Here is a 23,495-nt window from a genome sequence, read left to right as displayed (position 1 = left end):
TGAAATGAATACCACCAAGCATATAGGAACATTTTTGAAAATTTGCAGAAAAGGGCAGAGCTAATAATAATGGTAAATATTTACTGGATTTTGGCTGAGAACATGAACTGGTAATTACTAATACCATGTTTCAATATAAAGATCTGCATAAGTTCACAAGGAAAGAAGACACAAGGAATAAGAAAATCCTCACTGACTATCATTATTGACAGATATCATGAGGCTGGTTCACAATACCAGTACACAGAGAATTCAAAACTGGAAGTGACCATTACTTAGTAATAAGCAGGATAAAAATAGATATCACGTTGAAAAGAACAGTATGTAAGAAAGTTTTAAAAAGAATTTAAGTTGAGCAGCTTTTACACATAAATTGTAGACTCAACCATAGAAACATTATTGCAAAACATTTGCAGCAGTTTGAAAAAAGAACCAAACTTTGGAGTCTCATTGGCAAACACTGAACAAGGCAATGATTGATTCAGGTAGGGAGGAAAGTACGAGGGTGGTCTGAAAAGTTCTCAGCCTCAACCATAGATGGCAACACTATCGGCAAGATTTTTTTTTTCTAAGTTGGTACATCTGTCATAAGCATCCATGTGAAATTGCAAATCATTCTACAAAGTAGTTTGTTTTATACAGCTGTCTGAAGCAAAAGTGTTGTCTGTATCCCTTGAAATGGATAAAATTGAGCATTGTGTGGTTATAAAATTCTTTGTAAAAGAAGGTTTAACACCAAAAGAAATTCATTCAAAGCTCATTTATGGGCACTCTTCTCCTTCTTTTTTGACAATTAAGAAATGGGCTGCTGAATTTAAACATGGCTGTACCAGCCTTGAAGATAATCCATGTGAAGGACGTCCAAAGAGGGTAACAACAAAAGAAATCATTTATCAAGTGCACGATATGGTACTGGTTGATGGGCAAGTCAAAGTACATGAAATTGACAACAGGCATTTCAAAAGAATGTGTAGGATATATTTTGCATGAAGAATTGCCAATGAAAAAGTTTTGCACAAGATGGGCCATGCCGATCAAAAATGCATTTGCATGAAAATCTCTGAACAGTGCTCGAAGCGTTTTAACAAGAATAAAACTGATTTTGTGCATCGATTTATTATTATGGATGAGAATTGGATTCACCAGTACACACCAGAATCCAAACAGCAGTCAAAACAACGGACAGAAGCCGGTCGTTCAGTGCCAAAGAAGACAAAGTAGGTTCCATCAGCAGGAAAGATCATGGCATCAGTGTTTTGGAATGCTAAAGGCATTTTGTTTATTAATTATCTTGAAAATGGTAAAACAATAACTGGGGAATATTATTTTGATCTTTTAACTAGACTAGATGAAAAATTCATGAGAAAAGACCCAGTTTGCAGAAGAAAAAAAATCATCTTTAATCAGGACAATGTACCTGCCCACATAGTTGTTTTGGCAATGGGAAAATTAAGGGATCGGCACTATGAATTGTTGGAACATCCACCCTAACCCCCAGATTTGGCTCTCTTTGACTTCTATCTCTTCCCAAAACTAAATCTCTTCCTTGCTGGTCAGTGTTTTTCTTCGAATCAACAGGTGATTGCAGCTGTAGAGGGATATTTTGCAGATCTTACTGAGAACCACTACAAGAACTGGATAATGGTGCTGGAGCATCGCTGGAATAAATGTATTAGTCTTAATGGAGATTTTATTTGAAAAATAAAAATATTTTTGAAATTATAAATTCGTTTTTTCATTGTTAGGTTGAGAACTTTTCAGACCACCCTTGTATGTGGTGAAGTTGTCTGCAAGGATAGAAAAATAACAACATCATGGTGGAAACGAGAAGTTAAAGAAACAGTCCTGGTAAAGAAGAAAACATACTAAAAGTTGCTAGCTAATAAGTTGGCAAATTCCCTAAAAGAATACAGAGAAAATGTAAGAGAGCTAAGCAGTATGTGTAAAAGGAGCTAAACAAAATTCATGGGAAGACTTTGGTAAGAAATTAGAAAATAAATAATCTCAGGAAGTTGGAAAAATGTTTTGGAAGCTATTTTGAAGAAGATTAGAAATGGAAGAAAGAGTAGCGTAAAAGGAATCAAAGATGATAAAGGTGATATGAAAACTGAAGGTAAGGACATCCTAGATATCTGGAGTAATTACTCTTTAAGACTGTTAAACAAACCAAGCAGTGACAGAACCATACTAGAAAATTTTCAAGAGGAATGCAAAGAGGAGTATATATCAGTACTTGAGGTAGAAAAAGCCGTCAAAAAATTTGAAATGTAGAAAGGCAGCTGGAGTATTTGATATTCAACCAGAAATGCTCAAGTATGGAGGTAAAAAAGTTTTGCAGTAGCTACTCTGAATTATGCAGTGTAGCTACTGCAGTGTAGTTTTGCAGTAGCTACACTGCATAATTCAGAGGACATCAGGTCAAATTCCCAATGATTACACCAGAGCTCTCATAGTATCCATCTATAAAAAAGGGAATAAAACTGAATGTGAGAATTGCAGAGGAATTTCTCTTTTAAGTGTTCAATGTAAGATATATGCAAGCATACTCAAAATGAAATTGAGAAAGATTGTGAAAGAGAGAACAAGAACAAGCTAAGTTCAGGCCAAATACAGGTTGTGATGATCAGATTTTCACTTTAAGACAAATAGTTGAGAAATCATGGGAATATGACAAGGATCTGTACTTAAGTTTTGTTTCTCTATACACCCTGCCTAGAGGGTGTCATGAGAAAGGCATATGCCTTTTCCAAAGGGAATATGACAAGGTGTCCAGAGAAAAGCTTTTCAAAACAATACAATTATATGGGATGAATAGAACATTATACAGAACAATGAATAACCCATATTTAAGTTGTCAGTCAGCAGTTGGAATTGAAGGAAATACAGTAAGATAGGTTGATGTAAAATCAGGAATATGACAAGAATATTCTAAATGGATCACATTATGAAAGAAAGTAGCATCAATCCTGACATTAGAATTGGAGACATTAAACTTAGCTCTTTGTTTTATGCAGATGTTGGACTCCTAAACAAATCTAGTGCAAATCTCCAGTAATGACTAACTAAATTGAATAACAGATGTAACAAATTTGGCATGAAAATCAGCCATAAAAAGACCAAAACTATTAAAATAGGCAGGAGCATAGAAAACTTCAGCTGCATTCTGAATGGAGATCCTATAGAACAAGCAAAATATTTCAGCTATTTAGGCACAGTATTTAGTGATGATAGCAGGTTAAATCTGGAAATAGACAACAGAATAAGCAAAGCTAGTATTGTGAGTAGCCAGCTGAATAAATTTATATAGAATAAGAGAGAAATTAGCCAAAACACCAAACTATCAGTATACAAGACAGTGTGTAAACCAGTTTTAAGTTATGGATCTGAGAGTTGGGTTAGAAATAAAGCACTTGATCAAAGACTAGAGAAATTTGGGAGTGAACCGATGGCATCAATGGCAGAATCATATTAAAAATGAAGATATTAGAAAGTAACTTGACATTATTCGCATTCAAGAATTTGTAAGTAGAGCTAATTTAAGGTGGTATGGCCATTTAAATAGAATGGGTGAAGAAAGGTTAGCAAAACAGTTTGATGCCAAGATGGTAGGAAAGAGACCCAGAGGAAGACCAAGGTCTAGGTGGGTCGATTTGGTCAGAAGTACCTGAGAAGCACAAAATGTTAGATATGACAATACTGAAGTGCTCCCAAGTAATATAGTGATTTGGAGGAAAATCGTTGATAGGAGAGTAATAATAATGTAAACTTAATGTGGTAGTGCTGTCATAGTGACCTGAACACTCCTTGGGGATACGTATCAGGAAACTGATGATGATGAGGACGGCCCTGAATGTATTGTTGAGTCTTCTGGTGTTTCCTGTTTATTTTGAAAACCATACTGAAATGATACTGTGCTAAATATAAACTATTGCATAAGTTATTTCTCTTACTTCTACTCTTATTTCCATAGCCCAACTACTTCTATTTTTCTAACTCAAACACCTGCTCTGAGTTAGACACAGAAATTATCTTCACCAGGAAGAATGCCTTCATTCCTCTTACCAAAAATTCTTGTCTACTTTCCAAGCCTTGGTTCAACAAAGGGATACTAATGAAGAGAACCATGAAGAGTAGAGAAGATGTTGTGGCCTTACAAGAAGACTTGAATAAATTGAGTGATTGGGCATGGGAATGAGAGTTCAATGTTGCAAAATGTAAGGTTTTAAATTTTGGAAAACAAAAATGGGATGCAGAATTTATGTTTGGTGAGGATATATGTTGGAGGTGGAGGAAATAAGAGATCTGGGAGTGAGAGTGGATAAGGATCTGAATTTTAGGGGACACATAGACAAAATTGTGAAGACAACACAAAGGCTTCTGGGAATGATGCAGAAGACATGGACTTGTAGAAGTAGGGAGAGTCTTGTTCCATTGTATAAGGCTTTGATTAGGCCACACATGGACTATTGTGCCCAGATTTGGTCACCTGGTTTTCAGAAGGATGAAGAGATGTTGGAAAGGGTCCAGAGGCGACTGACTAAGGTAGTTTCTAACCTCAGGAATGTCAAGTATGAGGAAAGATTGAGAAGATGCAACTTGAAGAGTCTGGTGGACAGGAGGAGAGGGGAGATATGATAGAGATTTACAAGTTATTAAGGGGTTGTTATAGGATCAATGATGGAGAGGTTCTACAGAAAATAGTGGGAGATCAGGGGAAGAACCAGAGGTCATTCCTGGAAGTTGTATAAGGAGGGTGTAAGTAGGGGAGTGAGAAGCAGGTTTTTTTTTCATGCAGAGTTGTGAATGATTGGAATGCCTTGCCTGAGAGTGTGGTGTCTGCAGAGAATTCGAGTGTGTTTAAAGCACAGTATGATGAGCCGTGTGTTTGATAAAAGGACCTCCTAGATGAGTCTTTGACTCCATGGGTTCTTGGGTAATAATAATAATAATAAAGCAGTTGGAAAAAAAAAAATCAGCACACTGCAGGTTGCTTGTAACAAGAACTCCAGCTTCATTTTCAGCTTAGCTGACACATGTAAAGCAACCATCAGCAAATCTAAATCTCATTTCATAAAGGTCAATAGCAGAAAACTTGCCTAGTGTCCAACTGGAAGCTGTGTCTTCTGGTTTCTTGCAAAGGTCACGAGATGCAACTTTTGGTCACCTGCACTTCCACCTCTCTCTTACCCTATTTCCTAACTGAACAGCACCAATGTTACAGCACTTCCAGAGAAAGCTTATCTGGCATCATCATCTTCTCCAACTCCTACATATATGTCTAAGGAAAATTGCCTACTATGATACATGAACTTGAGCACCACATGCTTTCTATGGTTTTCCAACAAAAAAAAAAAAAAAAGACATCAGGATACCAAAAATGTGAATACTCAAACAGTCTTCTGCTCTTGATGGCATCTCTCTCTCTCTCTCTCCAACTGCACTCAAACACTGTGCTCAGTAGCTAATGCCTGTCCTGTATCATCTCTATGATCTTCTATACTCAGCTGGCACTTATCCCAGTGCACTGATGCATAACACACATCAAGATGGCATCAATCATCTTTTGGTCTACCTGCTACTTTTTTTATTGGGTAGCCATCTTTCTCTTTGGCATTCACTGTGTATATGGCTCCTCTTGTATGCCAGAGTCTGGTGTGGATGTCATGACTGTGAATGAGTTCAAAGTAAAGTATGATAGATACTGTGCGAATGCTGAATAGTTCTTGACATGATGTTTAGGGCCTCCCTCGATGAGTCTAAGGACTCCATGAAGTTACCCCTAATAATAATAATAACAATAAATGACCTACTCTCAATCAACACATCCTATCCACAGATTTGCTGATGACAGTATTTTTTTTTTTTTCTTAAATAAAAATTTATGAACACTTAAACACAAGAGGCAAGATTCCAGCTGCCCTTTTGATATCGAAGTTTTTCAAGATTCTTCTGATGTCTTTCTAGCCGAAAGTCACAGCAAGTATGCAATACAGTCGAGGTAAAGAAGGAATCGATTTGCTTTGAGCATTATGGAGAAGTTGGAAGAGAAGAATGATAGCCTTGTCTTCAGATGGTAATGTAATGTTACCATTAGGGAGAGAAAGAGGAGGAAGCACAGATGAACAAAAGTTAAGTCCAACAGCTTTGGCAAGAGACCCAAAGGCATGACTGTCATTGACACAGGTGGCACAAATTTTCAACATTTAACCCAAAAAGTCTGACTTGCCCATTTAATGATGGCTTTACAAGTGTTGCAGGCAACTACATTGGCTGTAAATGAAGCTGAGAGTTTTTTGGGGTTTTTTTAAATTTTTTTTTTTTTTATCAAGCCACTTATGATAGGCTGTTTTCTTTTCTTGGACTGCCCTGGCCTACTTCCTGGAAACCGTGGAATAAGATAAAAGATAAGAAGTTTGACAGCGTGAGGAATGAAAGCTTCCATTCCAATATGGATTATTTCTTTAACAAGATCACAGGTATCTGGGTCTGAAGAGTGAAAACAACAGTGTAACCATGTAAATTAGAAATCATGTAAGTCCTCCCACTCAGCACTGTTGTAGTGCTAAAGTATATAAAGTTGTGAATGGCTGAGGGAAGGACATTCCACTGGAGATGAAACTTGGATGAGACTGTGATCTGAATAGCCAAGAGGAGCAGCCACCTGAACAGTGTACCTGGAAGGAGAATTAGTTAAAAAGATCCAGAGTGCTGGGTAAGTGAAGAGGATTGTTAGGAATTCTGGTAGGGAGATGAAAGATCACTTTTAGAACACTACTTACAGCAAAAATCTTTGCCTCTCTTTCAGCTTGGTCAGTGGAACTAGGAAAAGGGAACCCATTAGACTTACAAACATTAAGATCACCAAGGAAGATGACTTCCATGTTTGGGAATTTGAATGAAACTGTGCTAATTGTGATAAGAAGTCAAAGAGGCCAAAATGATTTTCAGAATTGGGAGAATGGTAAAGACAGTAGATGAATGATGTAAAATATGGCAATGAAATATTAATATTTTTAGAGGGACCTGTGGCATAGTATAATTATTAAAAAAACAACACGTAAGTCCACAGTAATAACTTTAATTAATAAATAAGGTAGATATTTCATACTAAAAATAATAGTACATCTTCAGTGTTACAAATAGATAGGAATAGAATACAAGTAACAAATATTCAGTGGATCACCTATTAAAATACAATGTTGTCGCGAGCTAAGAAATGAAAGAAATTAATAAATAATAAAGATTTAAGATAATTAGTTTTTTAATGATTACATAAAATAAACTCTCAGGGGACCCTGTAACCCCTAGAGAGCGCATCCCCTGGGTGGCTGATAGGGGAGCCCATCATGTGTGTGTGTACATGCGCGTGCGTGCGTGTGTGTGTGTGTGTGTATATATATATATATATATATATATATAGTGGGGTGGTCCGAATATACTGAATAAGGACTCGTGGACCAACAGGGCCATAAGGGGCAATCATCTTGATTGTAAGGGAAGCGGCACTCGCATGGACCACTAGCTGGATCTATCCTCTCCTTCTTCTACTTTGAGGAAGACCCACTTACTTTAATCTTTCCTATAAGGCCTTATCAGCCAACTCTTCTTACTTTATGACCCTAGTGCTATTAGAGTACTTGAGGGCCATGGGGTCTTTTCATTTCTGGCCTTACAACTATGTCCTCTCTATAAACCTTACTATATTTCTTCTATAATCTACCCTTTCCCCTTCAATATACCCTATTCCTCCTATGGATTTAAATTCGGAAGAAGGCGAGTTCAGAAGCCTTAAGGTAGCAGCCCTACCACTGAACTATTCCATCGTCAGGCTAGTCCCCTGACATGTAGAACATAACTATACTTGTAAGCTGACAGAAAAAGATAATCAGATTGAATCTATGGGAAACGACCCTGGAATGGAAAAGAGAAAATGAAAATGGAAACGACAAAATATAATACACATAGCAAATTGGAATGTAAGAGGAATAGCATATAAAGAAATAGAATTAGACCAGTTATTAAATGAAAGGAATTTTAAAATAGCAGTAATCACTGAAACAAAAAAGAAATTAAAAGGAACTATGAGAACTGAAAATTTTAATGTGATATACAGTGGAGTCGACAGAGACCAACGAGCACAAGCAGGAGTCATGATTTGGATTCATAACTCCCTTTCAAAACAGTTAAAACATTATAAATTATGGAATGATAGAATAATAGAAGCTAGAATAAAAATAGATAGAGGCTATTTAACAATAATTGGTTTGTATGCCCCAGAAGAAGGAAGAGAACAGGATAATATTGATTTTTATAATCAGCTACAAAACATATATAATAAAATAAATAAAAATGATTACATAATTTTAGCAGGAGACTTAAATGCAAGAATTAGAAACATGAAAATTAATAATAATATAGGAATACATGGAGAACACACTCTAAACAGAAATGGTAAAAAATTGATTGACTTTGTAGTTTATAATAACTTAAAAATAATGAATTCCTTCTATAAACATAAAGACATACATAAATATACTTGGGCAGCAAGAGGATGGAAATCAATATTAGATTACTTCATATTAAATGAAAAGACATCAAAATTTTCACTAGATGTTAGAGTTCACAGAGGATACGAAATAAGCAGTGACCACTTCCTTGTTAAAATAAAATTAAGATTACCACCTAAATGGCTACAAGTAACAAGAAAAGAAAGAAAAATTGAAACATTTGTTTATAAAACTAGACTATTCAATGACACAAATGTACAATGGCTATGAACAAAGAATTAACCAGTATCTAGATAAAATAAAACAAAATGAAGAAATAGAATGGCTTAATATAAAAACGATACTAAATGCAGCAGCAAATGAAAGCTTAGGAAAGACCAAAAAATTCAATAAAAGAAAAAAACTGAAGATCTGAGATGATACAATCAAAGAAATAATCAAAAAGAAAAAAGAAGCCTATCACAAATGGTTAAGCAGTAAAAGATTAGAAGATGAAATAGAATATAAAAGAATAAGAGCCATAGCTAAAAGAGAAGTCAGAAAAAGACATAGAGAATCATGGAATAAATTTGTTTCTAATTTAGAACATGATTTATATAAAATAAGACACAATATATATAAGATTTTGAAACATCTAAATGCAGATACCAAAGAAAACATAAAATTAAACACTGAATTGAAATTAGAAGAATTTCTAAATTACTACACAGAACTGTGGACAGACAAATATTTTAAAAAAGACAACTGGCAAACAATTAACGAAAATGAAAAGGAAATAACTGAAGAATTAGAAATCAGCCTGAAAGAAACAAGAAACGGAAAATCACCCGGAGAAGATAAGCTAGGTTCAGAACTATATAAATATGCAGGAACAAGATTCAAAGGAAGACTCTTATTATTTTTAAATAAAATTTACTCAACTGGTATCCCCCCAATAGAATGGAAAAAAGCAATTGTGATTCCTATCTTTAAGAAAGGTAATAGAGATGACCCTAAAAACTATAGAGGTATCAGTATACTAAATTCCTGTTACAAAATATATAGCAGAATGTTAAATAACAAACTAATGAAATATTCCAAAAACTTTATTCTAGAGGTACAAAATGGATTTAGAAAAGGACGATCATGTATAGACCCAGCCTTCTGCCTAAAATTAATAATAGAGAAAAGAAGAGAATATAATTTAGAAACACATATTGCATTTATTGACTTTGAAAAAGCATTTGACAAAGTTAAAAGAAACATATTATTCAACATATTAAAAGAAAGACAAATACCAAATAGTATCCTAAAAGCTGTCACAAGTATATATGAAAATAATCAAATACAAATAAGATTAAATCATGAGCTATCATATACAAGAGAGATAAACCAAGGGGTCCGACAGGGATGTCCCCTCTCAGCAACTCTTTTTAATATCTACTTAAATGAAATAATAATAAAATGGAGTAAAAATTTACATCAAGGAATTAAACTTTCACCTACAGTTAACTTAAACACTCTCCTCTTTGCAGACAACCAAATAATAATTACAAATTCTGAAGATAACTTACAGAAAGCTATTTTAGATCTAAATGAGATATCCAAAGATTATGGTATGATAATATCAATGGAAAAATCAAAAACTATGGCCTTTAAAGGACAAGATCCAGCAAGAACTAAAATAGTATTAGATAACAAGATCTTAGAACAGGTGAATTCATTTAACTACCTAGGATGTATGATCACTTATGAAAATGAAAAAGATATAAACATAAAAATTGCAAAATATTTAAAAATAACAGGAGTAATTAACTCTATATTTAAACCAAACCTAGTTCAAAAACAAACCAGGCTAAAAGTATACAATACATTAGCCCTACCGGTCTTAATGTATGGAAGCGAAATCTGGACAATAAAACAAAAAGACAAAGATTAACAACAGCAGAAATGAAGTTTATGAGAAAAACTGCAAAGTATACTCTATTTGATCACAAAAGAAACGAAGATATTATGAAAGAATTAAACCAAGAACCAGTAATTGATAAAATTAAAAAATATAAACATAAATGGATGGAACACATTCAAAGAATGAAAACAGAAAGATTACCAAAACAAACCTAAAGTACAAGCCATTAGGAAAAAGAAAACCAGGACGTCCTCTTAAACGATTCAACGATGACTTTTAAGGCCGGAACAGGCCATACTAGGCCTAAATCCTTGATACGTATGATGATGATGATGATGACATAAAATAAAAGTCTCCCAGATCTTCGAGAGAGAGAGAGGCAATCATTTCAATTTAAATTCGGTCGGTGTAAAAAAAGCTTCACAACTTTCTTTAAAGAGGTGTTCATATTTGAACCTGCATCTATGAAGTAGAATAGCTTTATCCCACTGGATATTATGGGTAGTGGTAATACTGTGTTGTGCTAGACCAGACTTCTGAGGTTTGTTGTAAACAATATAATATTGATGTTCTTTAATTCTTTTTTCCACAGAACAGCTAGTTTGTCCAAAATAAGAAACATTGCATTCACAAGGAATTTTGTAAATGCCAGCCAAAGACAGAGATGACAGTTTATCTTTTGTAGAAGGCAACAAGGAAGAAATTTTGTTGATAGGAATATAAGTGGGAATCAATTGGTACTTTTTTAAAATTCTACCTATAGGTTCTGAGATTCCTGGAATGTAGGGGATTGGAACTCTGCGAACTGTTGAAGAAACCTTAGGTACTGGAACATAAGATTCAATTATCTGTTGGATTTGATTAGGGTGGTAATTATTAGATACCATTAACTTTTTAATGATGGAAAGATCTCTCTCGAAGATCTGGGAGACTTTTATTTTAGGTAATCATTAAAAAAACTAATTATCTTAAATATTTATTATTTATTAATTTCTTTCATTTCCTAGCTCGCGACAACATTGTATTTTAATAGGTGATCCACCGAATATTCGTTACTTGTATTCTATTCCTATCTGTTTATAACACTGAAGATGTACTATTATTTTTACTACGAAATATCTACCTTATTTATTAATTAAAGTTATTACTGTGGACTTACATGTTGTTTTTTAATAATGAAATATTAAGCCAGAGAAGGTCAAAAAGAAGGAAATTGTAGATTAATCATCATTTGGCAAGGAATATCAGATTGCACAAAGGCACAAGCACCTCCCTTGTGGCAAAAGGAATCATGCAGGGTATAATTTGGATGGATTATGGTTGGCATAGCAGATATTTGGGGTTCAGTCAGAAATTGAACAAAGTTTGGATGTCTGAAGGTGACAATGCACACCATTTACATTTAAGTTAGTATTAATGCCATAAATGTTGGTGAAGTGGTGGAATTTTTTTTATAAGATTTTTTGAGTTTAAGCTTTTTTTTGGGGGGGGTTGAAGAAGGTTTATTTTTAATTAACTGCAATGGCATATGTTATTTTAGGTTTAACCTCATTCTAGTATTTCAAAGGTCAAGAGAAAAGAGGAGGGGAACATGCAGTGGGAGAAAACGGACTCTTGGACATGTCACCCATACAGAGAATATCCAGTCTCCAAACCATAACATGGCCTCAAGAGTATCTCCCTCCCCTACATACCATCACACAATGTAGCCATGGCAGTGAGATCATATACCAACTCATTAGGAAGCCACCTAAAATGCATTACTATCTGGTTGGTCCTGTTCACTAATTGACAGCCAGCCTACAGAACTCCTTTACTGCTGGTATCCTCGAAGATATGGAATTTCTGAATCTCTGTAGTATGTTTGGCATGCTCTTATGGGTATTATTCACACTGCATGTTGAAAGATTGGAGAACAGAAACCAGAACATTTGCTCTAGGAATGCAACACACACATTCAGGCCTTCAATAAGCAAGGTAGTGTTGGTGATTCACAGGGGTCATGAAAGTCAGCTATTACATGGTAAGTAGGTCTCAATTTTCTTCAACCAGGAAGGTATAATTTTGCAGCAGGAATACTCACTGTCACCCAAAGTCCCTTTAATAGAAAAAAAAGGCCACATCATAAGAACATAGGGTTGACTTGACTGGAAGAAGCTATATATTGCCCATTACTGGCCCACGGTATGCTGCTACTTCAATTTCATTAATAAATTAGATTAAAAAGTACAGAAATGAGTCAAGAACCTTGATTAAAAAATTGTTACAAGTATAATAAAAGTGAAAAGATGGAATAAACTTTCAAGGAACTGGACTGCTTGATAATTACTCTCATTTTGTAAACAGTCTATAATCTTATATTTCAAATTGTATTACTGTAAAGTGTCACAATAACAAAAGCACTATTAATAACAATTTAAACATAATTAAAATCTCCATAACAGCAAAGGCATAACCCATCTTAAAATAAATATCCTCTTTGTTCAGAAATTCTAGTTTTGTGCTGATATAAAATGGGAAAATGATGGAAATTAAATGAACAATCATTTCTATTTCCACTAGTTCAGGAGTATTCTGTTATCTCTATTACAAGACAAAGAATATCCAGACTAAGTTGCAAGATTAAATAACAAAAGAGAAGTTGAGATCGATGTGTAACTGTTGATCAATTTATTCTTTTCTGATATGTCACAAATTACTAAATATGTGTAATACAGTAACTTACTGGATATTCAGCTGAAAATTTATTTTTTATCACTAGGTTAGACTATAATAGATTTAGTTTAATCCTTTATCCCAGTGAGAGCAAACAAAATTTGCGCCTGAAAATATCTTCAGGACTAAATATAGTGTTGTACTATCTTATCCAGTAAGTAGTGCAACACCAAGGCAACTCGTGGCAAAGGTGGAGCAAGCTACCAGGCACTTCTAACCCAGTATCTCCCATAATGCAAAACACATTTCCTATGTGGATATGTATACTGTTATGCATTAAAGGGATTGGCCATCTACCCAGACTAGTTTCGACCTTTATTGAGGTCTCTTCAGTGGGAGCCAGGCCCAGAGCTGGAGATACCAGGCAGAAGCAGTAGCAAGTCATCTGTGCCTATGGGAGTTGCCAAAAGGTTTATCACCTTTTTTTAAAAATTACTCTGGATTTAGAGAAAGATGTTGAAAATTTATTTTTTATCACTAGGTTAGACTATAATAGATGGCCAATCCCTTTAATGCATAACAGTATACATATCCACATAGGAAATGTGTTTTGCATTATGGGAGATACTGGGTTAGAAGTGCCTGGTAGCTTGCTCCACCTTTGCCACGAGTTGCCTTGGTGTTGCACTACTTACTGGATAAGATAGTACAACACTATATTTAGTCCTGAAGATATTTTCAGGCGCAAACTTTGTTTGCTCTCACTGGGATAAAGGATTAAACTAAATCTATTATGGATATTCAGCTATGCATTTTTCAATTTATACTACTACTAGCTTCTGAGCCGTTGGCAGAAGTGTCTGCTTGAGTATGTGAATAGGAAAATGTGTGACTATATATATATATTATTATTATTATTATTTGTGACACCTCCAAGGAGTCCGAAGACCCATCGTGGGAGGACACTTATTGTACAACTCTCCGTCTCCACCACTACACCGATCATCTACTACCAATCATCTATATCAGCACCATCTACTGCCCGCCACCACAGCTAGTATTTTTTGTCTGTAAATTGCACGTGTTCTGAAGGGCAGATTTGTCTGTATGCGGGATGAAAAACCGAGTTTCAGGGAGAAAAAACCCTGCTACCTCCGTATGAGATTGGCTAGCTCACCTTCGATTGGAAAAAGTCCATATATATATATTATGAGTTACTACATTTGATATAGTTCAGTATTATTTACTTCTTAAATAATGAATATTTAATATGCCTTCTACAATACACTGTGTTATTTATCATAGATTTTGATAAAGTAGCCCAAGTTGAAAGGGATGATAATATTAAAAAGGAAAACCCCGATTAGACTAAGGCACACTTAAACATACACACGCTATTTATGTTTAGGTGTGTTATTTATGTTTAGTGAATTTATATGAATTTTTAATTTCCTTTACTCACACATTTTACAAGAGAGAAGATATAACTTATACTGAACTAGATCACTGCATAAAACACTTTGTATAGCTGTGTGTGTGTGTGTGTGTGTGTGTGTGTGTGTGTGTGTGTGTGTGTGTGTGTGTGTGTGTGTGTGTGTGTGTGTGTGTGTGAGAGAGAGATGTTAACACCTTCAATTAGAAGCTGGTAAATACCACACACATGGTCTGACATGTCTGTTATTGGATGGTGGCTACAGTCACTATAGCTATCCTCCAATAACAAATTTTTAGACATGGATCCAGTGCTCAGAATTTTTTTTTTCAGTTAGCAAGTTCACTATAACAGTGCTTGAGAATCGACTTCAAAATAACTAACTTCTTGAAAACTACTCATTTATTCCCAAGCCTTTGATTTTTTTTTTTTTTGATAGTGATTATATGAAATATTCATTATTTCATAATCTCTTCAATTAGAAGAGGTTATGTAGGACTTTATTTATGACTTATTTTTTATATATGCTGAAGCAACACACTACACTATACATTTTCCTAATTTTTTAATCAAATGGGGATAATATAAACATTTAAAATAAAAAGTTTTGAAGATTCTTCATTTTCTTAAAAAAACTTACTTTAAGCTTTCCTTTGCTAAATGCACAAACTGAGACTTGTAAAGAAGAATAACCCATATCAACAAAAATGATATTTTTTGCTTTCTCTTCAGGTAAGTCTTGCTTGTAGAAACCATACGATAAAGCCACTATTCAAAGATTTAAAACAAAAAAAGTATGAATATCTTTCATAGACAGAAGTTTTCAAAATATAAAATATTTCATATGTCTGCTGAAAGAAATGAAACTACTTGGAAGAAAAAAAAATTAGTCTTTAAAAAATCCCCCACCCCCCAAAAAAATGTAAAAAAGTTCTTAAAACAATCCTAGCCATTTTGTATGGTTTCCTCTTCAGAGAATTCAGATTTATTTTTCTTGATTTCTTTATGTTATTTCATTTTGTTATGAGAGTCTGTTTAAGATAACAAAGTTCATGAAGCATTTGCGCATTTTTTTAAATGTAAAATTAACTCATCTTCCTGAAAATTAAGCAAAATCAGTGTCTGTGATCATAGTCCCCAAAATTTAAATATTATGCTACTCATCATTTTACTGAAGCATTTACACTGATGAGCAGAATACTGAAAAATTCAGAAAGTGATACTTTCAGAGTTATCTTCCAAGAAGAGGCATTTATGATATTCATTCTTATTAATCTGTTTGTTAGATGGTTAATTTAATACTCGGATGATACCCCCCCCACACACACACTAGATAATGTTAAGAGCATCTTTCTATACTTGCAAGAGAAAGTGACAATGCTCACTTTTCTTAGCATTTTTAAGCCAGTTAAGATTTCTCTAGAAGAAGAAGAATTGGTGTTACCATGGAATGTACTGATGACAAGTTGAAATAAAAATATATTCAAAAATTTTGAGAGGATATATGCTTTAAACAATTAAGATGAAGCATTTTCACAAATCAGTAAAACTTAATTGAAAATCTATTTAAAACTGCTCATCATCAATTACTGTGTTTTAAAATTCTTTCGGATGTATACTATATCTGATAATCTATTACAAATGTACAAATTACAATGACACCAACATGGCATACATCACTTATTTAGAAAGAAAACCTTGTAATCTTTTCATCTCAAAATGTAAAAATTGCACTTTCACACATTCATCTGGCACTCATGACCATACCATCAGTTATTTAAATCATTTTGCAGAACCTTGGTCTGTACACTGTCATGATTAAATATTACATTACCCAATTCCTGATCATTGGTAAACAACATTTTCCTTCAAATCATTTCCTATATCAGTGACTTAACCTATAGTCTTGCAACATACCACTAGTCACCTGTATTCTGCTTCTCCACATACTAACCTTTAGCACTAATCAGCCATGCTTATATCCATGTCATCAGCTTCATATTCATCTCCTAATTTAACTCCAGTATAATTGGAGTTACAATGGGAGATGGATATGAAGTTAAAGTTAAATTGCTCCAATGTAACAGAGTTCCACAAAGTATCCTGTATTATTTTGCAAAATCAAATCAATTTATTGTATACCCAATTCAGGAATGGGTGGATAACAATATGACACTGTATCTGCTCATTTATGAATTTTGTCTTTGAGAAACTTCTCCAATACTTTACCACAACCCCTGAGACACTAATTGGTCTATAATTCATTACCTCTGTCTTGGAACATCATCAATACAAATAACTATTTTGCTCCCCCATTAGGACTTTTTCAGACTGAGGCTTAAGTTAAACAGCCTAGTCAGAGGCAATATTAATTCCTGTATACATTCTCATAACACATGGGCTGATCTCATTTAATTCCATGTCAGATTTGCACTGAGATTCTGCAATAAGTACTTTCAATTTATCAACCTCTATTCCTCAGTTCATGTTATATCTTAACCTGGATGATGGGCCCCTGCAAACTGGTCACTAAGTAACTCAACTATATCATCTGCTTCTCTCACCCCCTCTCCTTTTTCATCAGCAGTCATTAAATTTATCATTTCATAATCATTCTTCCTTTTAATTGTAGCACAGTGAAAAAACTCTTTGGGATTTCTTTGACCTGTTTGGCTAATTTCTACTCATAATCCGATTTTGCTTTCTTTACTAACCTGGTCACCACCTTTTTACATGTGCCACATAGTGCTCATGACCTGACCTTGATGTTCACCTTTCTCCTTATACATGGGGTGATCGGTTAACGAACAGTTCGGACTGCGAACAAATCAGACAACGAACACTTTCGTGAAAGATTTTTATGTTCAGACAACAACCACATGTTTGGATAACGAACACCTCACAGAACAAACACAAGAAGAAGCGACGCTGTGTGTAAGATTTGAAGAACTGTATTTTACTGCCATCTATGAACGGTTTCTGGAACGAGACTTTGACAGTTGTATACATAACCTTTTTATGCACTAGTTGATTTCTGTTTTCTGAATTTTTGTAAATGCTTTTCTGAACTTTTTATTTAAAAAAAAAAAAAAAACTGATAATATTATGGGGCCTAAAAAGAGTGGAGTGTCAAGAACTGTGCTCACCACAGAAACAAAGCAAGAGATAATAGCCAAGAGAGTGGGAAGAAGATGTCTGATGTTGCTAGGCAGTATGGCTTGAACAGGTCTACAGTAGGCACAATCTTAGCTAAGAAAGATATAATCAAGAAGACTCAAGCAGCTAAAGGAGTAACAAAAATCACATCTGAGAAACAAAGATGTGCCATCCATGAAAAAATGGAGAGATTGCTTTTAGTTTGGATAAAAGAAAGGGAAATGAAAAGAGATGTAACTAGTATGACTATCATTCAAAAGAAGGCTAGGGAAATTTTTGAAGAACTGAAGAAACAAACTCCACATTCGTCACATGAGGAGATAGAATTCAAGGCTACCACTGGATGGTTTGCAAAGTTTAGAAGGAGATCTGGCATTAAACATGTGGTAATGCATGGTGGTTCTGCTAGTGCAGATAAAGAAGAAGCTGAGAAGTTCTGTCTCAAATTTCAAGAATTCATTAAAAAAGAAGGATATTGTCCACAACAAATTTTCAATTGTGATGAAACTGGTTTATTTTGGAAGCACATGCCGAACTGTACCTACATCACATAAGATGAGAAAAATATTCCTGGGTATAAACCCATGAAAGAACGATTGACGTTACTTTTGGGAGCTAATGCTAGTGGTGATATGAAGCTTAAACTGCTTCTTGTCTATCACTCTGAGAACCCTAGAGCATTCAACAAAAATTCCATAATTAAAGAAAGACTGCCAGTGATGTGGAGATCGAATGAAAGGGGATGGGTCATGCAGATTCTTTTCAAAGAATGGCTGTTTAAAGTTTGTGCCCCAAGCATTAAGGATTACCTTCAGACCAATGAATTGCTATTGAAAGCACTGCTGCTATTGGACAATGCACCAGGACACCCGAAAGACCTTGAAGATAATTTGCTGGAAGACTTTCCGTGGCTGACAGTTCAGTTTCTGCCGTCAAATACCACTTCGTTGATTCAGCCAATTGATCAGGAGGTTATTGCGGGTTTAAAGAAATTGTACACTCTCGTGCTGTTTAGTCAGTTTTGTGAAGCATGCCGGTTCTCCTTAACGATGACATTAAAAATGTTTTGGAAAGAAAAATTTGATATTCTTGAAGCTATCCGGCTCATTCAAAAGGCGTGATCAGAAGTCACTCAACGACAGTTGAATTCTGCTTGTCAAAAAGCAGTGTCCATCCTGCATTCAGGGAGATGGAGATGATGTCCCTGAAATTATGGATGAAATTGTGACAACTGCTAGAGATCTGGAATTGGAAGTGAATGAAGATGACATTGAAGAGCTCATAATGGAACGTGAAAATGATCTGACGACAGAAGAACTCTTGAATGAAGAACACCAAGAAACTCAGAGAGATGTGTTTTCTTCTGAAAAAGAGGAAGACGAAAGAGGACCAATACCGACAACTGCTATTAAAGATCTTTTGAAGAAGTGGGAGGATGTCAGAACAATGGTCTTGAAATGGCACCCAAACCAGGTTGAGGTCAACAGACTTGGGGATCTCTACAATGACAATGCTATTAATCACTTCCGAAAAATCCTGAAGAAGAGAGAAAAGCAACTAACATTGGACAGATTCTTTAACGCCCCACAAACTTAAAAAAAAAAAAACAACTGATGAAAATGCAAGACTGTGGGCCATAATTGCGAATGACTTTATGCGTGGGTTATGTATGACGAGTGGTGTGGAATTTGTGGACGTGTGGAATGAGTTCGATGGGCGAAAGGATCTATATAAGATGGATGGCTTGCATTTGAATGGTTACGGTGTAAGAAGACTTGAGAAAGTGTTGCTGAATGTGGTGGATATGCAAATTCAGGGAAACTAGATTTATTAAGGGGGGGGTAGATATACAGTCCTTAGGGAGGCAGTTGAATGTATGAATGAATATAATATGCCCGAGAGAATAAGGACAACAAATCAGAGTGGGATAGTTAATATAAGCCATCAAGGTAGGGTTGGGGCTAATGGGGGTCTTAAATTCATGTACACTAATGCTAGGAGTATTAGGAACAAGAAGGAAGAGTTTTTGGCTATGGTTGGCACTTCCAGACCACAGGTTATTGTTATTAGTGAATCATGGCTGACTGTAGATGATATAGCTAGTGGGATTGAATGTGATGGGTATAGTGTGTTCAGGAATGACAGGGAGAATAAAATGGGGGGAGGAGTATTGTTGATGATAGCTGATGAGCTGCAGCCAAGGAGAATAGAAGTTGAATTGCAGGATAGAGAAAAGAGCACATTTGAGGCCATTTGGTGTGATATTGTGGTTAGCAGAACTAAATATACAATTGGGTGCTGCTATAGGCCAGATGATGGAAAAGATGGTGGTGACAGTATGCACAAGCAAATAGAAGAAATGAGTGGAAGGAGGGTAATTATTATGGGAGATTTAAAATATGGTCGCATTCATTGGAGTGAGGAGAGGACACACGGGAGGAAGGAATTGGATTTTATGCAGTTATTAAGGGCTAACTATCTGCGACAGCATGTAATGGAAAATACTAGGGGTCAGAGAGTACTTGACCTAGTAATTACATCTGAAGATTTGGCTGTAAAAAATATGACCACTTGCCACCAGTCGGTGAGAGTGATCACAGGATTTTGACTTGGGAGGTGGCTAAAGGTATAGAATTTTCAATTAAGACAGGGTACATGTGGAATTATCAGGTTGGAAAGTATGACAAGCTTAGGAGTTTGATTGGTTCAGTGCCATGGCACGTACAACTGCAAGGACTAGAAGTCGATAGTGCATGGGAGGTAGTTAAGAAGTGATTGCATGAAGCAATGGCTGACTGTATACCTAGAGTCTGAATAATAAATCAAGTAGGGGTTAAATGGATGAATAACACCATTAAGCTTGAGCTGCAAAAAAAGAAACAACTATGGAGGGAATTTAAGGAGAAAGGTGACCAGCAGGCACACGAACAGTATAAAGTGCAGGCCAGAAGGGTAACGAGTGTGGTAAGAAAAGCAAAAAAGGATTACGAAAGAACATTGGCCATGCAGGCTAAAAAGAATCCTAAACAGTTTTTTAGATATGTAGCAGGTAAAAGGAAAAATGTACATGGCAGAACGATTTTAAAGAATGCCGATGGTAGGGAGGTAACTGAATCAGTTGATATAGTTGAGTTACTGAGTGAGCACTTTGCAAGAATATATCATCCAGGTGGTGACATTGCAGAAACGAATGTAACAGTAGATTATACGGGAACTGTGGTGAATGAAGTGGAGGCGAGTAGTCTATTGCATAACCTCAATGTCAATACATCTGTGGGATTGGATGGTATACCAGCTCGTGTTGTACAAGAAGCAGCTAAAGACTTGTCAGTAGCGTTGACCATTTTATTTAATTTGAGTCTTGGGTCTGGGTTAGTTCCGAGGTGGTGGAAAGAGGGGAAAATAGTTCCACTGCATAAAGGTGGTTCCAAGACTGCTGTTGTAAATTACCGACCGATTAGCATATCAGGAATCATTGTCAAGGTCTTAGAGAAATTAGTCAAGAAAAGAATACAGGACTGGATAGATGAAAATGGGATATTGTATGGGGGACAACATGGTTTTGTGAAGGGTAGATCATGCGTCAGTAACTTGCTCACGTTTTATAACACAGTGACAGCTGAACTGGATAGGGGTAATGGGTTTACAGTAATACTACTGGACCTTGTCAAGGCCTTTGACAGGATACCACATAGAACCCTAATCAGTAAACTGGAGCAGATGGGGATAGATATAGGATTGGTGAGATGGATAGGAGGGTGGTTGAAGGAGAGATACCAGAGAGTGGTTTATTCAGGAGTGGAGTATAAAAGACGGCTTGTGACTAGTGGAGTGCCACAGGGCTCTGTTCTTGGACCACTGCTTTTCAATTTGTTCACCAATGATATAGGAAAGGATTTGAGAGGAAGTGTTCACTTGTTTGCTGATGATGCAAAGTTGGGTAGAGCAATTATGAGTGCACAGGATGTCAAAATTTTACAGGATGATTTGGATAGTTTGGAGGACTGGGCTAGGAAAAATGGATGTCAATTTAATGTGCCAAAGTGTGAGGTTATGCACTTTGGGGTGAAAAGAATAGCAGCAGTATATCGCATTGGTGGAACCATACTCCAGGAGATTGATGAGGCCAGGGATTTGGGAGTATTGGTGGATAGGGAATTGACGTTTAGGGGGCACATTGCAAAAGTGACTAAAACAGCTCACCAAATCACTTGGCTTCTGAAAAATACTTTAACATGCAGAGACAAACAAGTTGTTGTTCCTTTGTATCGAGCCTTGATAAGACTCCATCTGGACTACTGTGCCCAGTTATGGGCACCAGGGTTTCTTCGTGATGGGGAGGAAGTGGAGAGGATCCAGAGACGAGTGACCAAGATGATAGCAGGTCTGTGGAATGAACCTTATGAGAATAGGTTGAAGATTTGTGGGTTGCAGAAATTGGTCGATAGGCGAAAAAGGGGTGATATGATTGAGACATTCAAATTACTGAAGAGTTTCTATAAGATTGATCCAGAAGATATTTTTGAAAATATGACTGGTGGTGGGAGGACTAGGGGCCATGAATGGAAGCTGGGCAAGAGCATGGTTGACAAGGGTGTTAGAGCTAGGTTTTTTATTTGGAGAGTAGCGAATGAGTGGAATAAGTTTTCAGAGTCTGTTGTGGGTGCTACGACCGTGAATGAGTTCAATGCAAGGTATGATAGATACTGTGTGAATGTCGAATAGTTGTTCTTGACATGATGTTAGGGCCTCCCTCGATGAGTCTGTCGACTCCTTGGAGTTGCCTGGAACAATAATAATAATAGTAATAATAATATATTGTAGATTTCCATCTGGGCTCTGAAGAGGTCCAGTAAGATGAATTCAAAACAATACTGTGAATTCTTAAGAAAGTGTATTGAAAAGTGATATCATAGCTGAGGCCTTAAATGCTTAATGATCCCATTTGAGGTATCAATGCCACAGTTAACTTATATTTTCAAGAGATCCACAATACTACTAATATATTTATCGATCATGTGATATCAAATATAATATATCAACTATATTGTAGATGGTTTGAATAATATAATATATACTTTTCCTTTCAGAAAGACATGAAAAGACTGGCTATGTACAGCACAGAAAAACTGATAACAGATCAGTGTTTCTTTCCAAATTTAAGGAACTACTTTTAGTTTGAGAAAACTGTATGCTATAATACAGGTTGTTTCAAAAAGAATGAACCAATTTCAAATAATTATATTTAATAAAGAAAATGTGGTACAGTTACAAAATAAATTACCAAGTATGAAGAAAGGCCTAAAGTTTCACTCACCACAATTACATTCATTTGTAATCGCATTCATTTGTGGTTGCAGAGGTATACAATTTTCAAATTGGGACATTCTTTTTGAAACACCCTGTATATTACTGGGGATGTACTCAAGGAGATTAAAGAAGCATGGGATTTAATTGATTATGGAAATAAAAATGAATTTCAATGGAGACACACACACACACACACACACACTGGAAAAGACACAATAAATAACAGAAATAACAGTTGATAAATAATCTGATGAATTGTTATTTAACAGAATTGTAGAATGTTAATGAGAATAAACATGACTGCCAAGTGTTGCAACAGATGGAACATCAACATAGTATAAGTATTTTAAGAAATAATTTTCCACAGATAGCAGGAGGAAGAAAATTAAGAATCATCCTTAGAAGTGTGATTAGTAAGAATTTGATGCTTAGATTATCTTTTTTATGGTGAGCTTTCAGGAGTGGAATAATTTGCCAGAAGTAATGTTAGGTTGCAATCTAAGTAACTAAATCAAAATTGGGTGGAGCACTGTTTGAGAGGGTAAGC

The 23,495-nt window shown here is 35.5% G+C and overlaps 1 protein-coding gene across 1 annotated transcript in view; it reads right to left on the bottom strand.

Annotated features, from left to right (window-relative positions):
* LOC150106679 (heat shock 70 kDa protein 4L-like) overlaps positions 1-23,495 on the bottom strand; it is a 371,849-nt gene that overhangs the window by 252,873 nt on the left and 95,481 nt on the right. The window contains exon 5 of the mRNA XM_090392631.1: positions 15,123-15,250. Coding sequence (XP_090248757.1) covers positions 15,123-15,250 — 128 coding nt within the window. The remainder of the gene's footprint in view (positions 1-15,122; positions 15,251-23,495) is intronic.

The sequence above is a fragment of the Typopeltis vanoorti genome, chromosome 5 (assembly GCF_054136105.1).
Source record: "Typopeltis vanoorti isolate ZY-2024b chromosome 5, IOZ_Tvanoo_1.0, whole genome shotgun sequence".
NCBI classification, from domain to species: Eukaryota; Metazoa; Arthropoda; class Arachnida; order Uropygi; family Thelyphonidae; genus Typopeltis; species Typopeltis vanoorti.
This window is presented reverse-complemented; position numbering and strand designations above follow the sequence as displayed.